This window comes from Lactuca sativa, chromosome 8 (genome assembly GCF_002870075.4).
Source record: "Lactuca sativa cultivar Salinas chromosome 8, Lsat_Salinas_v11, whole genome shotgun sequence".
NCBI lineage: Eukaryota > Viridiplantae > Streptophyta > Magnoliopsida > Asterales > Asteraceae > Lactuca > Lactuca sativa.
Window position 1 is genome coordinate 53,132,481 of NC_056630.2, and position 16,325 is coordinate 53,148,805.

Here is a 16,325-nt window from a genome sequence, read left to right on the forward strand (position 1 = left end):
TTAATGAAAAAAAAAATAATGGACATACCTCACATGCGATTTATGAGAAGATACTGCATCTCTAATTTTGTATAAAAGAGGGAATATCGAATGAAAATTTTGAAAAACATAAAAAATTTGAGCCAAATTTGGAGGGATCTAGCGCGAAATGAAAAATTCGAATGAAATTTGTAGAGGAAAGATTAATGGTGTGGTTCAATATTTTTTTAGTGCGAATATTTTTTGATGAGGTTGTAATTGTTCTTTGGGGTGGTTTCCACATGATTTTTTTGTGTGATTTCCCGAAACCACATCAAAATATGCTTTAATGGTGCGATTTTGAGAAACCACACTAACAAAGCTATTTTATAGTGCGATTTTTTTTATTTTTTGATGCTATAGATATTTAATAATGCGGTTTTTAGAAGGGACCACGTCAAAAAATAAAAATCACTTGCACTATTAAATTACTTGAGTACTAGTGGCGACTGCAAGATTTCAAAGGGTGATTATGGAGTCGGTTTGCTATATTTTGATTTTGGTGTCGTAGACGTTTCGGAATGCGTTTCTCTTTGAAACAAAGAAGATGGAAAAAGAATTTTTGTTTGATACCATGGTTTCTTTTTCTTTCGATTGGTTTTGCAATGGAAATCATAATTCTAGATGGAACTAAAATGAATAGATGAAAAATCCTCTAAAATGAATGGATTAATTTCGTATAGCCGTTCAAAAAAAAATATCCAAGTATCAAATTAAACACATAAAATTCGGGTTCATCAACTCATAAGCAAAAGCAAAACATCACCATTACAGCACCGTCCTATTTTGATATAAAAAAACAAAACTTAATCATTAAACGTGAAAATTTTAGTACGATGTTTTTTGTCACAAAATTTAATAAAACAGTAAAAAAAATATAAATCGATTGTTATTCTAGGTAAAATATAAAGCACGGTAGTGAAGAAATTTTCCTTGAATTTGACTATTTCAAAAGGAACGAAGTTCAAATTCTATAACTTTTCAGTAAAATATCATCTTATTTCCTTAAAACAAGATAGTATTAAATTACATATGCTCATTTATTGGGGAAGATATCAAAATCCATTACTTGGATTGAAAAAAAAAAAAAGTTTAAATTAATTGCATTGTAAGAGGCCCAAATACGTCAACAAAGTGATACTTTCCACTATCATCATGATATCCCAGTTGTTGATTTACAAAACATATTCGAAAATTATCCTCCAAATCATGCTCTTCATCTCCTCTCCAAAAGCTTCCAAATCCAAACTCACCCTTTCTACACATCTCCTCCAACGCCTCCTCAACTTCCTCCATGCAACCATTCAACTCCTCCCACCTGAAACCCTCCGCCGCATCCCTATGTGGTGGCCATGGCTGCTGACGCCCTACAAAAGCAGCCACACAACGAGCCACCTTCCTTCGTATTCCAAACTTCCTCTTCACGTACTCCTTTGCTTTTCTAAAAACTTTGCTAGGGAGTTTGAACAAGAGAAACATGAGCATCTGCAAGATCAAGAATTGACAACAACACGATAACACCAAACAATCAGCACCAATCATGTGCCATTCTTGTCCTTCCATGGGCCTTCAGGGAGGAATAAAGAGGAGGATGAAAGAGATAGAGAGTAAAGAAGGGTAATTATTATGAAAATCATGTCTTTGTAATGGAATAATCAGTTGCTTATTGTGTTGGAAGGACTTAAAAATGGGAATGTGTAAAGCAATGAGATAGTTGAGGCTTGCAAAGGTAATGTTTAATGACTTGCAATGCACTCCTTAATGCATGTGGAGTAGTTCACCACAAGAAACGCATATAATTAGATGTGAGCTGTCTCTCGTTAATGGCTTGCTTGCTTGATTGGTCACATTATTGGTTTACTTTTGAAACCAAATATTTGGTCGACTCTAAAAGGATCATATTGCATGATGTAATTTAGGTTTCGTTTGGTATTGTTGAATAAATTTAACGTTTATTTGTTTTTCTAAAAGATACTTCGTAATTAAATAAACCAGTAAACACGATTTGTAATTTTTCAAAAAAAAAAAAAATTTAAAAACGTTCTTTGACTAATTTTAGGATTTATTTTAAATTTCCTAAAATAAGTACTACCCACGTGAAACTTGTTTTCATTTTGTAATGAAAAAATGCAACTTTATTTACATTTAAAAAATTATCAATTGTTTTTGTAATGAATTATGTTGTCCGATGTAAGTTTCGTCGAAAATCCGCTAAACAATGTTGATATTATGACCTATCTTATAAATATAATAAAATTAGAAATGAAAATTACAATATTCAAATGGTTTGATAGAGCGACATAAGCCTTATTATTTTATGTTTATTTTACTTTAAGATAATGTATATATATATATATATATATATATATATATATATATATATATATATATATATATATATATATATATATATATATATATATATATATATATATATATATATATATATATATATATATATATATATATATATATATATATATATATATAAAAGATCGAGTGATTATTCATTTTAAAGTGAGGACACCTTTAAAAAATTGAAAAAAAATCTAAAACAAAATGCAAATCATAAAATCGAGCATAGATCTATGTCTGGGAGAAAAAAATTTGATCATTAAAATTGGATCATGGATCGTAATTATGCAAAATAAAAAAAAATAATATTGAATCATGGATCAATTTTAATGATGTAAATTTTTTTTTCCAATTTTTCTTTTTTCTCGGACATAGATCTATGTTTGATTTTATTATTTATATTTTTTTAAGATTTTTTTCAATTTTTTTAAGGTATCCTCACAGGAACCGAACCATATATATATTCTAATTAATAAATAATAGGTTTCTCATTTATTAATATATTATTTATTTCATGTTTTTTATTATTTTTTAGGTGTGACTAATAGGTTCACATATAATTAAAATTACAAATGCAACATATGACAGATTAAAATATGAACATTCAAATTGAACAAAACGTTGTCATTCATCCTCATTGTTTGAACATGCATTGTTTCTTAAACTTATCAATTGTCTTCTAATATGGTCGTGTTCCGCCTCCTAGACGATGTTATTGCCAATAAACGGAAGAAGTGGGTCCAACACATAAATTGTGTTTTTACGGCCAATGAGTGTAGTTGCACCTTTCAAATCTGCCAAACTTGACAAATTCTTGGTTATAACTCTTAATCTTATTATTGTACAAATGAAAGCCCATGATTCATTAATTGTGACAGATCTGTTGGATTGTTGATTAAATATACTACATCAACCAAATTGGTAATTCACAACTAATTTGAATAAAATAAAATGATAGAATCAAATTGACTATCAATGCCGCTGTAATCGAACAAGAATAATGTCTGTTTGTTTAAGTGTAAGCAAACTTACAAACAAAAAAGTATTTTTGTTTTTGTTTAAAAATTACTTTGTTTGTGTTTGTTCATTAAGATTAAGATGTTAAACAACCAAACATAAATAGAACATAAATAATAATAAACAAACAAACAAATAATTTATTAATAAATAGACGAGCAGACATAAAAGTTATTGAACTTCAACCTATATAAAATAATACAATATTTATTAACACCCACGTCGTATTAACAATTGCTTACAAGTTATATCGATTAGCCCAATGGGTTCGACAATTAGCCCAATGCGCCACTAGATCATTTTAATCAAGAACATTATTGCAAAGTAGATAGATGAAAAAAAATGTCTACATCTTTGACTTCAATCTAAGGTGTTACAAAAAGTTAAGCTTCAAAAATCTAAAATCTTGAAATTAATGCAACTTTTTGATTACATGATGCCAAACAGAATAAACCAAAGTATCACAATTTAGCTTGAAAGGAAAAATACAATGAAAAAAAAAGATGAAATTCTCATCGGTTCATTTTCTTAGCCAATCTTGAATTTCTCCTAGCAATGATTTCAACAGCCCAACTCTTGCCAATTGCAGTTTTAAACTTCCCTGCAGTACAACCATTAATGCATAACTTACAAGCTCTTCTCACGTCATTGCTTCTTCTCAAGCTTCCTTCTTCTTCAAAGGCTAGAAAGAACACCAAAAACCACTCAAGAAGCTCACAAATGTACTAAGGTGGCTTAGGGTTTGAGATCTGCACTTCAAGGGCAATGCAGACTTAAAAGGTAAGGGACTTAGGGGGACTTAAGGTCCTTAAATAAGGTGCAAACCCTAAAAACTAGGGTTTGCTTCAGACATGAGTACGCCATGCGTACACCACGTACGCCTAGCGTAAGTGGTTAATGATCTACGGCCAGGTTGTGGCTAGTACGCTAAGCGTACTCAATGAGTACGACTCGCATACTAACCAAGGGACTAATATGAAAGAAATTTTACACTAGGGACCATAAGGGAACTTACCAAAAACTTGGATGTTACACAATCCTGATTCAGTGACTGTATCGTCAAAGAAGTCGTCTTCAACAAAATCGTCAACAACGGGATTCGTTCGAGCATTGAAGATATGTTCTACTAAATCCGCTCGAAGGTTATGGTGTCCAAGCCAGTCATATACTTCCGCTCTGTTTTCCATGTACATCTTCGAACTAATGTCAACTCCTTCGACATTTGGTAATTTCTCACTCTCATTGTAGCGGTAAATTGTCTTCCCCTCATCTTCTAATATCATATTATGCAATACGATACATGCGTACATCAGGCTACTTATTTATCTACGTTATATAGATAATGTCGGTATTGTGAGTATCTACCAACGACACCAAAAGCGCACTCGATATCCTTCCTATTAGATTCTTGTGTTTACTTAAACTTTAATCGTTTCTCATCGTTTGGACACCATCAAACTTGTTAAATGTTCTGACATGTTACTATTGTTATTAGTTATCTCACGTGACAATGGTAACATGTGAACAGATTTAACAAGTTTGATGGTTAAATGTATACAAAAAAAATTGTTTAAATGTAAACAAATAACTCTTTTTTTACAAATTTTTTATGACTTTTTTATAATTTATTACAATATTTTTTTAGATTGTTTTTTTAGTTCGTTTATAGGTTTTTCAAATAAAATGTTTTAAACTTTCTTTATAATTTTTTTTATATATTTTCATATAATTTTCGTACAACTACTATTCTAAGTGTTTTAAAATTTTCGTACAAGTTTTTAGTTTTTTTTTTACATTTTTCATACAATTTTTTTATAACTTTCATAGAACATTTCTAAACTTTCTTTTACAACATGTTTAAAACGTTTCATAGATTTTGTATAACTTTTTTTATATTTAATTATAACATTTAAAATATATTCGCTTAAAGACAAATTTAAAATGTTGTATTAAAAAAACAAAAAGTTTATACACTTCTAATTAAAAAGTATAAAAAAGTTGTAATAATTTTAAAACATTTACAAATAAAACCAACTGTATTAAAAAAGTTGTAAAAAAATAATTTTATAAATTAAAGTAAGAAAACAAATCTTCAAAATATTTTAAAATTTTATGAAGAAAAAATCTTAAAACTGTATTTGCTATGTAATATATTTTTATATTTTTTTTAAAGACCCTACATACTTATTGTTACATATTTAATTTATTAAAATTTATTTTAGATACTATATATATATATATATATATATATATATATATATATATATATATATATATATATATATATATATATATATATATATATATATATGCGCTTAAAATCAAAAGAAAAAAACATAAGAAATTATATAAAATATTTTACAAAAATAAAAATACATCTAATAATTAAAAAGAAACTTTAAGAATGAGCAATGATTATTAATATTTATGATATGAGGGTAATTACCTTTTCGTTTTGTTTATATTTAGACAATTCTTTTCTTATACACAATTGACCATCAAACTTGTTAAATATGTGTTTCTGTTACCATTCTCACCTAACATTTAAATATATTTAACAAATTTGATGATAAAATATACTCCCTCTGTCCCATTTTTGTTGTCCACGGACAAAAAACACAAAGTTTAAGAAAACAATTATTACTGATTACTTTAATCAGTAAAATGACATTTATACCTTTTTTTAAAAATCGTACATTGCTTTCTTTTAAAATTCTAGATTTTTAATTACTCCATATGCAATAGAAAATTTGCGGTAAAATGTTTACTCAACAAAAGTACTATTTTTATTTTAAAAATTTTGTTTTCGTTTAGTAAACAAATAGAGGTAAAAGTGCCGCCATATTTTTATGCCAAAATCACCTAAATTTTTTACTATTCCATATCCTAACTTTAAAGGAAGAATTTTAATCGTCAACTTTTTTTTCAACCACTTTTAAAATTCCATATTCTTTTGGTGGCAAATATGTCGTCATAACTACGTATTTAAAGATAAATTTGGCTATATTTATTTGCATCTAACAGTTCATAATACACTAGATTCAAGTTTACTCTCATTTGACACTTAAATTTCATATGAAGCATTCCACAAATCCACTCACTAAAAAAAACACTACCATTGCACAACGTCAAGCTATATAACAAGCCTTATTGCAAGAAAGTTTGGATGGACGATTAAAGAAAGGTTCCGCAAGTGAAGTAGCTTCACTATTCTCGGTTTCTAAACGGACCGTTAGTCGTATTTGGTGTCAAGGTAAAAATCAAGTTGACCAAGGATTACCGGTTGATTTATCTTCAAACATGTCAATGGTTGTCGGGCGGAAAAGGGTACAAATAAATTTGAATCAAGTTTCAGAAATTCCGTTACATCGTTGATCCAATATACGATCTCTTGCAAAATCTTTAAATGTTTCAAAATCAACTATGCGTAGACGGATTAAGGAAGGTGTGCTTCGACCGCATACAAATGTCATCAAGCCAACTCTAATTCATGAGAATAAAAGAGCAAGGTTATAATTTTGTTTATTAAAGATTGCGTTGTCATCATTATTTAGTCCACTTCCTACATTCTATGATATGTTTAACGTTGTCCATATTGATGAAAAATGGTTTTACATGTCAAAACCATAAAAACGTTACTATCTAGTCCTCGGTGAGGATGAACGGTTAAGAACATGCAAAAGCAAAAATTTATCACAAAAGTTATGTTTCTAGCGGTGGTAGCAAGACCGAGATTTGATTCATCGGGCAACGAAGTTTTTTCGGGAAAAATAGATATCTATCCATTTACAACATTGGAACCCGCTAAACGTTCAAGCAAAAACCGTGTTGCAGGAACATTGGAGACAAAGCCTATTCTATCGGTGAACAAAGATGTAACAAAATCATGGTTGATAGAAAAAGTTCTACCGGATATTAGAGCTAAATGGCCGCAAGGTCATACGGGTCCCATATTTATTCAACAAGACAACGCAAAGCCCCATGTTGATGTTAATGATAGCGAGTTTCTTGAAGCGGCATCTCGAGATGGGTTTGATATTCGACTTTGTTTTCAACCCCCAAATATCCCGGATTTGAATGTGTTAGACTTTGGATTTTTTCGGGCAATACAATCACTTCAAGAACAAGAGGCTTTGCATACAATTGATGAATTGGTTGATGCGGTTCAAACATCTTTTGAAAGAATGCAATCACAACAACTTAACAATGTTTTTTTAACTCTACAAACATGCATGAAAGAGATCATGAAGGTTGGAGAGGTGGCAACAATTATCATGTACCACATATTGGTAAAAATAGGTTAGAACGACAAGGTAACTTGCCACTCCAAATTGAGTGTGATCAGAGTTTAATAGATGATGCAATAATGTTTTTGAACCATTAAAAAATTGCTTACCAAAAGTTTTTGAAAAAACACTTCACTGTGTTGTGATTTTGATTGTAATGATGAAGTTCACCGATTTATTTGCCACTATGTATTTTGTTTTGATTGTAATGAAAAAGTTTTTGTAAACAACGCTTCACTTTGTTTTGATTTTGATTGTAATTTTTGTTTTGATTTTGATCGTAATGAAAAAGCAAAGAGTTTTTTTCTTTTGGAATTGAACGATTTATTGCCACTATGTATATTTTGTTTTCGTAAATTACATATTTTAATTTATTCTTATTTTCCTTCTAAAAAATTAGAATATTAAACATATGATAGATGACTCAAATAAAGGGTAAAATTATAAAACTGCATATTTATTTTTAGCAATGACAATAATTTTGGGACAACTAGAAATAGGAAGGTAGACAATAAAAATGGGACGGAGGGAGTATTAAAAAAATATTATCTAAATATAAACGATACAAAACAAATAATTACCTAAGTCAATTTCCCTTTCCATAATACTTTAAGTGCCTTTCTTTGCTAAACACTTTTATCAAAAAAACATTTTTAGTAAGCTGTAACTCGTTGATGCTTATTTGTTTAAGTTTAAGCAAACTAACAAACAAAAAAATGTTTTTATTTTTGTCTATTTATTAACACCCACATCATATTAACAATTGCTTACTAGTTATATCGATTAGCCCAATGGGTTTGACAATTAGCCCAATGCGCACTACATCATTTTAATCAAGAACATTATTGCAAAGTACACAGATGAAAAAAATGTCTACATCTTTGGCTTCAATCTAAAGGTGTTACAAAAAGTTAAGCTTCAAAAATCTAAAATCTTGAAATTAATGCAACTTTTTGATTATAAGATGCCAAACAGAATAAACCAAAGTATCACGATTTTGCTTCAATGGAAAAATACAACAAAAAAAATAGATGAAATCTGATCAGTTTAGTTTCTTTGCCAATCTTGAATTTCTCCTAGCAATGATTTCAGCAGCCCAACTCTTACCAATTTCAGTTTGAAACTTCCCTGCAGTACAATCATCAATGCATAACTTACAACCATAAAACATGCTTTTCTATATCTTATAATTTATCCTTAATTTTATTTGTGAAAAAGAATTAAATATATTTACCAGCTGTCGAGAGGAAAAACTCATCTAAAACTCTATCGTGTTCTGCAACAAAATTGTAACACCACAATCTCAGAAATGAAATTAATATCTTTTCAGAAAAATACAATAAAGAATTTAATTAATATTTCTTTTTTTTTGTGTGACAAAAACATACCTGTTTCATATTCAAGTGCTTGCAGGATCATTTCAACCTAAAAAGATTTATATAAAAAATATAAATGTTTTGAAAATAATTACAACAAAATGAAGACTAAATAAACATTACTTTGTCAAAATCTTTCACAAGATTTGCTTCGAGGGAAGCATTATCCTCATATTCTCTCCAGAGTTCTTGAATTTCTTCAGCTGTAATTTGTAAAAAAAGATAAATGGTGGATGAAATTAAAATGAATATGAAATTAAGATAAGAGTTACCGAAAGTACCCCTCATTCCACCACCAAGAACATTGCACATTTCATTTAAAGCTGCTTGTTCAAGTCTACTCTTTTCCACCTTAGGTACACCATCAGAAGGTGTTATATCTCCCACAATCGCTACAAAATTCAGATTATGTTATTAAGTTTTAATCCACAAATACAAAAGATAAATGGGAATTAAGGAATTAATTGTTTACCTTCTGCAATGTCATGCACAATTGCAATCTTGATACACCTATTCAAGTTTATACAGAGAAGTTGTGTTTTGAATTTTGATCGATGATTAGTGGAAAGATTGAAATTAGAAGAAGCAAAATGTAACTAAATCGAACCTTTCCCTGTTGATACCAGGAAGATCACCAGCAATTAAAGCCATTAATGCCATTCGATACATATGATCAGCAATGGATTCAGGACCCTTGATTCCATGATTGATCCATCCTTTCCTTTTTGTGGTCTATCAGAAAGGGAGAGATTATACAAGTTTTCATACAAGTTACAGACATTGTAAAGGTGCATGCACATATGAAAGGTTTCTTCAACAGATTTAAGCAAACGTAATTTTCGAATATGTTATCGAGGGTTTCTACATACAAACGATATGATGAAATCTTCAACAGAACCATACATTATAACGATATCAGGTCGAAGTAGCACACAGACAGACTTCCCCTCGATCGTTTCACCCAAATTACAGTAAGAAATGGGGACGAATTGAAAGAAATTAATCAGCATGAAACCGATCCATGCACAGGATGATAAAAGTTTAATTAATATTAGGTAAAAGCTAAGATGAAATCAACTATTTCAGTGAAGCGGCGGATGTAAATGACTAAATGCAATTGTGCCGAACATGTACCTTAAGGCTATGGCACAAGGTGAGGAAATCGATGCTCGAAGAGGAAGAAGATGTGGCTTCAGTAACATCAGAATTCACCGCCGATCTTTTCGGTTCAAATTTGGGGATTTGACATCGAACAGATCGCAATTTACGATCATGGGACCCAAAGGGTTTGAACAAACAAGGACGATGGAGGCGTTGAGGGTTACTGAGACAAGGGTGAAGTGGATGCGGAGAAGATGAGGATGAAGAAGAAGGATTAGCTGCTGCCATTGATGAATAATTTGGTAAAATCTTTATTGAAGTATATGGTATGGGTTTCTTGGAATATGATGAATATGCCTTTATTGTGGCAAAAGGCGCAGCGGAAATAACGGAAGGGGGAGACTGGAAAGAAATCGAAACTTTTTGGTGTGATATCGAAGTTATTGTCTATAACGGCGAGAAACGGAGAAAATATAGGGGCAATATAGATAGGAGTCTATTTTCTTTTCTTTCTTTTTTGTGGGCCAAGATTAGGGCTCTTTTACATTCCATATAAATGGATATCTAATCCACAAAATCATGGATCCCTAGACCCTAGATGCCTAGTTAGTAGACATGAAAAAAAATATTCGTTTCCGATCGTTAAAAAGACCGAGACTAAACCGATCTTTATCGAGATTGTATCGAAAAAAATCGGTTCAAAATATCAAACCGAAAAAAAAAGGTTTTAGATGCTGTCGGGAAAAAAAAACGTACCATTTCAACACGGGTCCCAAAAAAAACTGGCTCATTCAAATACCGCAAGTCGGGGCACAAAACACACCATAAGTCAATCCTTATATACATATTATTTTTGTGTTGATTATAATTTTTTAATCACAATGTTTCCCAATTTTTTTTATTTGTTTCTTTTATTAAATATTAGTGTATTGTTTTTAATAAATTTTAATGTATTATTTTGGTGTTAATCACACATTTCGAAAAATATCAAATCAAACAAAAAAGACGCACATAAAGACCACAAGATTGGACCGAAAAAGACGAAGACCGGTCCTTAAAAAAGATCGAACCGAAAAAACGATTCGAAAAAAGATCGGACCGGTACAGAAACACTAATATACATCTCTAGTATTTATAGAAGTAGACTGAACCGAATAGAACATGTTTGGACTGAACAACTAGTTTGTATAATGTTTGGCAATGCTAAAACATCTCACAACTTAATACTGAAATTACTAAATTATTGTTTTCATAGTTATCATATTTTTTTAGAATTCTTTTTTATGCTCTAACAACAAACTAATTATATTACGAAATTTAACGATTGTCTTGTCCATTTCATTACTCATTAGTTGCTTTATTATATATTTTGTTCATTCCATTAGTTGTTTTAGGATAACAACATTCCTTCTAAAATTATAATTGTTTTGATCATTTTTGTAGAAATCCCAACTTATGTACTTTATGATTTAAAGCATCGTCAATGTTAAACTTTAACTTGCAAGGATGTTTACTCGTTTTTGCCGGAGGTTCGCTGGAGAAGACGACCGGAGAGTCGCCGGAGATAAGAAATTGCCGAAAACCTTCAATAGTCGGTTTCAATGGTTTATGTGAACTAGGGATGAAAGTGGGTCCAAACCCGGACCGGATGGACCCGGACCCGAAAAACCCGGAACCGATTAACGGGATTTTGAAGAACCGGAAACCGGACCGGTATATAGGAACCGGTTCCGGTTCGGTTCCGGGTATGGTACCGGGTAAAGTGGGTCTAGAACCAAAAAACCCGAAAATATTAAAATGGGTAAGGTGGAACCGGGTAAAATGGGTTTAGAACCGGAAAACCCGGATTTTTTTTTTTTTGTAATTTTACCTCAATCTCATAATTTTTCAACTGTTATAGAAAAATTTTAATAAACAAAAAATTACATTAAGATTACATAAATGACAACATTGATTTTTTTTTTTAAAAAAGAAGTAATCTAATATCAAAGTTGGTATAATATTACTGTGAATTGTGGAAATTAGAAAGAGCATGTTGTAAATAGTCATACAAAACTCATAATCTATTCAACTATTGTAATTTAGTAGGCCTAATAGTGGATACTTCATTTTCTAAAACAATATTGTTATATTCACTTATATGCCATCAAAAATACTATCTTATATAATATTTAGTAAGTTACAAATATGGTCCCTGGGCATATCATTTTTCTAGGTTTGGTCCAAGGGCAAAAAAGTCTATTTAGAAATTCACAAACTAATCGTTAGATTTAATGATTTAGCAACAAATTAAAACCACTGGGACATTTGTTTACAAAATCAAAACTTGGACAGAACCTATGATTAACAGTAAAGTACAGGGACCAAAATTGTTACTCATTTTGAAAAGGTAGAGAATGACACTAAGAAATAATGAGTTACTTGGTTGGCAACTTGGCATAATGACGCTTCTACAAATATGTCAAAGTAATTTGAGTCGGAATAAACTCGAGTTCCTCATACGCTTGGTTGGCATTAATGAAATAATATTTAGTTTTAAATAGAATCTAATTTTTGTATTTTGATTTATTTTTAAAGGATTGATGATCATATAAAAGTAATATGCAAAGACTACATTAAACTCGGTTCCGGTTTTTTAAACCCGGACCCGGTCCATTAAACCCGGTTCCGGTTTTTTAAACAAATCCGGTTCAAAAACCCGAATTAACCGGACCCGTTGGACCCATACCCGAAATACCCGGAACCCGGATAAAAGTAATTTTGAAACCCAATACCCGGACCGTTTAAGCATTTTCCGGTTATACCGGTTCCGGTTCCGGTCCGGTTTTCTGGTTTTATAACTCATCCCTACTGTGAACACCTACAACAAGTTCAATGGTAAATAAGATAAAAAAAAAAAAAAAAAAAAGTGACCAATTGAGTACAAGAGCAATAGTTAATTACCATAATAAGTTATTTCCCCTGTAATAAAACATCCACACTAATAAAGTTTTCATTCAAACGTCAACAAATCCAAAAAGCTTACAATATGCCCACTAAAGTAAAAAAATCATAATGGTTATCTTTGGATCCTATTACCAAGTTATTAGTCATATTTGACTTGTTTTATATATTAAAAAACATATTAAAAACGTTGAAAAATCTTATGTTAGAATGATTACAAAAGTTTATTGAAAATGTTTATCATGCCATCTGATATGATTTTTACGGAGGCTCGTGGTGGCCATAATGACAACGAGCATGACTGTACATGCCATCCCAGTGGCTTCGTTGTCATTGTGTTCATGATGATTTTGTGATGTTGATACGAGTGACCATGCTTAGTGATCTTCTTTTTTCTCTTCTTTCTTTTCTATCTTCATTGTGGAGAGTACCCTACACTATATGTTGCGATTTGTAGTTGTGGTCTTTGGTGAGGTGGAAGGAAACCACGGCCATAGACGTGGTTACAATACCAAAATGGCTTAAACGGAAAATGTCCCACGATAGAATATAATACTATTAGCTTTTTTTCCAAAATGTTTTAAGAAATTTATTATTAAAGTGATTGTTCAAATGATGTATTTGTTAAAGTTAGTTAGAAGCCTGAAGTTAGAGGTTTTATTTATGAGAAACTAGGTGTGAGCCCCATGTATTACATGAGTGTATTTAAAATAATTAAATATGTATAAACATTTGAGAAATTTAAATTTATAAGAAAAATGAGAAAAATATTGAATTACTAAAATTAAAGTGTTTTTTTTTCTCTTTTAAATTTAAACAAATTATTTAAATAAAATAATCAAAGCAAATTAATCATATTTTATTTTAAAATTATAAGGAAAGTTCATTAATGAAATTGATATGCATTTATTATTAAATTTAAATACCATATGTAATTTAATAAAATAGGAAAACCACAAAATTACATATGGAATAAAAATTAATTCAAAATAACCACAAAATGACATGTGGCAAAATGAATGAGAGTGTGACAAATGGCAAAAAAACCTTCATTTATTAGAGAAGATTAAATATCCTTCTACCTTTTTATTCTATATATTCTTTTACCCATTTAAGTAATAACATGTGTCATATTTAGTATTTCAAAATATCATTAAATGAGCATTAAATGTTACACATGTCACCATTTAATTGGGTAGGAGGATATGTAGGAACAAAAAGTAGAAGAATATTTAATTTCTCTTTATTTATATAAAAATGTTTGCAAAAATAGTTATAAACTTTTAAAAGATGTAAAATAACATAAAATACAAAATCTAAAAGTTAAACTCCTGACGACTGCTTGAAGTAGTTTTGGTCTTTTGAATTTGAAATTTTTTTATAAACTAAAAGTTTTATAATAATAGATCCGAAATAATTTTTTTAAGTCGAATTATTTTAAAAACTTAAAATGCTGATCGTCAAACACATCTTAATTCTTTAAGGTTAATAATTGAAAATTTTAGAAGCTTGAAGGGATCATCAATTGTTAAACTTTAAAATAATAATTATTTTTGACATATGAGATTTCTATTAATATTTGTTAGATAAAAACTTATTCTAAAAAAATATTCTAATAGATAAACCATTACAAAAAGATTTATTTTACAAAACAAATTTATCCTTTTTATCTTCAATATTTATACAAATCTTTCATCTAATATGTTATTTTTAAACAAATGTATTGTTATTTATTTTCAATGTTTATACAAAATACATCATCCATTGTTAACCTCCAAAATAAATAATTATTATTTTATGTCGTATTAAACATACGCTAAGCTTTATTTTGAATAACAAAATTCATCCTTTTTTATAATGTTTACAAAATTCTACCATCTAACTTGTTATTTTTAAATATATGATATATTTGTTAAATTAATATTACTTTATTGATGATAAAATTATTTATCAAATAATTTTATTTATTTTTATCATATATTTAGTAAAATATATTAACAAATAAAAAAAATTTAAAAACATTGAATATATAAATACAAATTGAGGTTTAAAATAAAATTTTATTAAGTACGGATTGTACAACATACATAACATAAAAAAAAAAAAAAATTGGAATAATTTACACTAAAATGTCAAAATCCTCATCCCTCCAATGTTAAAAAAGAAAATATTTTTAAAGGAAAGAGGTTTCCAAATATTTAAAAAGATTTTATCCACAAAATCTTTCAATTAACCACAATGTCTAATTTACACAGGTCAAATTAATCCTTCACCTTCTCTTTTTCTCATTCGTATTCATATATTGATAATATTCAAATTCATATTCTTAGATCATACGTTCATCTTCATATTCATCATCTTCTTCATCTTCATCTTCATCTTCATCTGCGGGTGTTCATTCATGGCTCAACTCCCATCCAACCAACAAGTCAACCAATTAAAAGAAATCTTCACCCGCTTTGACCTAGATTCCGACGGCAGCCTCACCCATCTCGAACTCGCCGCCCTCTTCCGCTCCGTCGGCCTCAAACCAGGCGACGAAATCGACACCCTGATATCCAAACTAGACGCCAATGGGAACGGATCCATTGAATTTGAAGAACTAGTGAACGCCATTTTTCCCGATTCCGATGAAGAGATTTTCATCGACCAAGAACAACTCATGAAAGCCTTCCGATTGTTCGATAAAGATGGCGATGGGTCCATTACTCCTATCAAACTAGCAACCCAGATGGCAAAATTGGGCCACCCATTGACTTACCGGGAACTTAATGACCTGATGAATGATATTGACACCGACGGCGATGGTAGCATCAGTTTTCATGAATTTACGGCGGTGTTTGGGATGCCGGCGTCGGAATTCTTTGGAATAAGAACGCTTTAACGATGGTGATTGCCATTTGTGGTCATCCATATGCAGTTTCCAGTTTCCAAAGCATGTGGTTGTTCTTGAGGATTGACGATGAACATGGATGAATTTACATGAATCTTTTTATATTCTTAAAAATTTCTTTTTGTACATAGTTTTTTTTGCTTATTTTTGTATATAAGTTGTGTGTGTATCATTCAAGGAGAAGAATGAAATGCAAGGAGAATTCGCATTAAATAAACGCTTTTTCTTTATGTTTTCTTTTTCTTTATGGGTTCCTGGGTCACCCGAAAAAAATCTAAATAACACATATTTATTTATTTATTTATTAGTTCTTATTACTCTCTCTTCTATTAATAA

At 30.1% G+C, this 16,325-nt stretch overlaps 4 protein-coding genes across 4 annotated transcripts; 2 read left to right on the forward strand and 2 right to left on the reverse strand.

Moving 5' to 3' along the window:
• Positions 1-910: 910 nt before the first annotated feature.
• On the reverse strand, positions 911-1,959 carry LOC111910441 (uncharacterized). Its single transcript, XM_023906272.3, has one exon. The coding sequence runs from the start codon at positions 1,579-1,581 to the stop codon at positions 1,111-1,113; it is 471 nt and encodes a 156-aa protein (XP_023762040.1). The 5' UTR covers positions 1,582-1,959; the 3' UTR covers positions 911-1,110.
• Positions 1,960-7,064: 5,105 nt separating this feature from the next.
• Positions 7,065-7,694, forward strand: LOC111910439 (uncharacterized). Its single transcript, XM_023906270.1, has one exon. It carries the CDS (start codon positions 7,065-7,067, stop codon positions 7,692-7,694), a length of 630 nt encoding a protein of 209 aa, XP_023762038.1.
• An 843-nt stretch (positions 7,695-8,537) lies between these two features.
• On the reverse strand, positions 8,538-10,600 carry LOC111910455 (uncharacterized). Its single transcript, XM_023906292.3, has 8 exons — positions 10,187-10,600; positions 9,660-9,784; positions 9,525-9,562; positions 9,334-9,444; positions 9,176-9,255; positions 9,065-9,101; positions 8,911-8,952; positions 8,538-8,804 (listed from the first exon to the last, which is right to left on the reverse strand). The coding sequence occupies exons 1-8, from the start codon at positions 10,439-10,441 to the stop codon at positions 8,719-8,721; spliced, it is 774 nt and encodes a 257-aa protein (XP_023762060.1). The 5' UTR covers positions 10,442-10,600; the 3' UTR covers positions 8,538-8,718.
• Positions 10,601-15,345: 4,745 nt separating this feature from the next.
• Positions 15,346-16,218, forward strand: LOC111910457 (probable calcium-binding protein CML16). The gene has a single exon (XM_023906295.3). It carries the CDS (start codon positions 15,498-15,500, stop codon positions 15,978-15,980), a length of 483 nt encoding a protein of 160 aa, XP_023762063.1. The 5' UTR covers positions 15,346-15,497; the 3' UTR covers positions 15,981-16,218.
• The last annotated feature ends 107 nt before the right edge of the window (positions 16,219-16,325 follow it).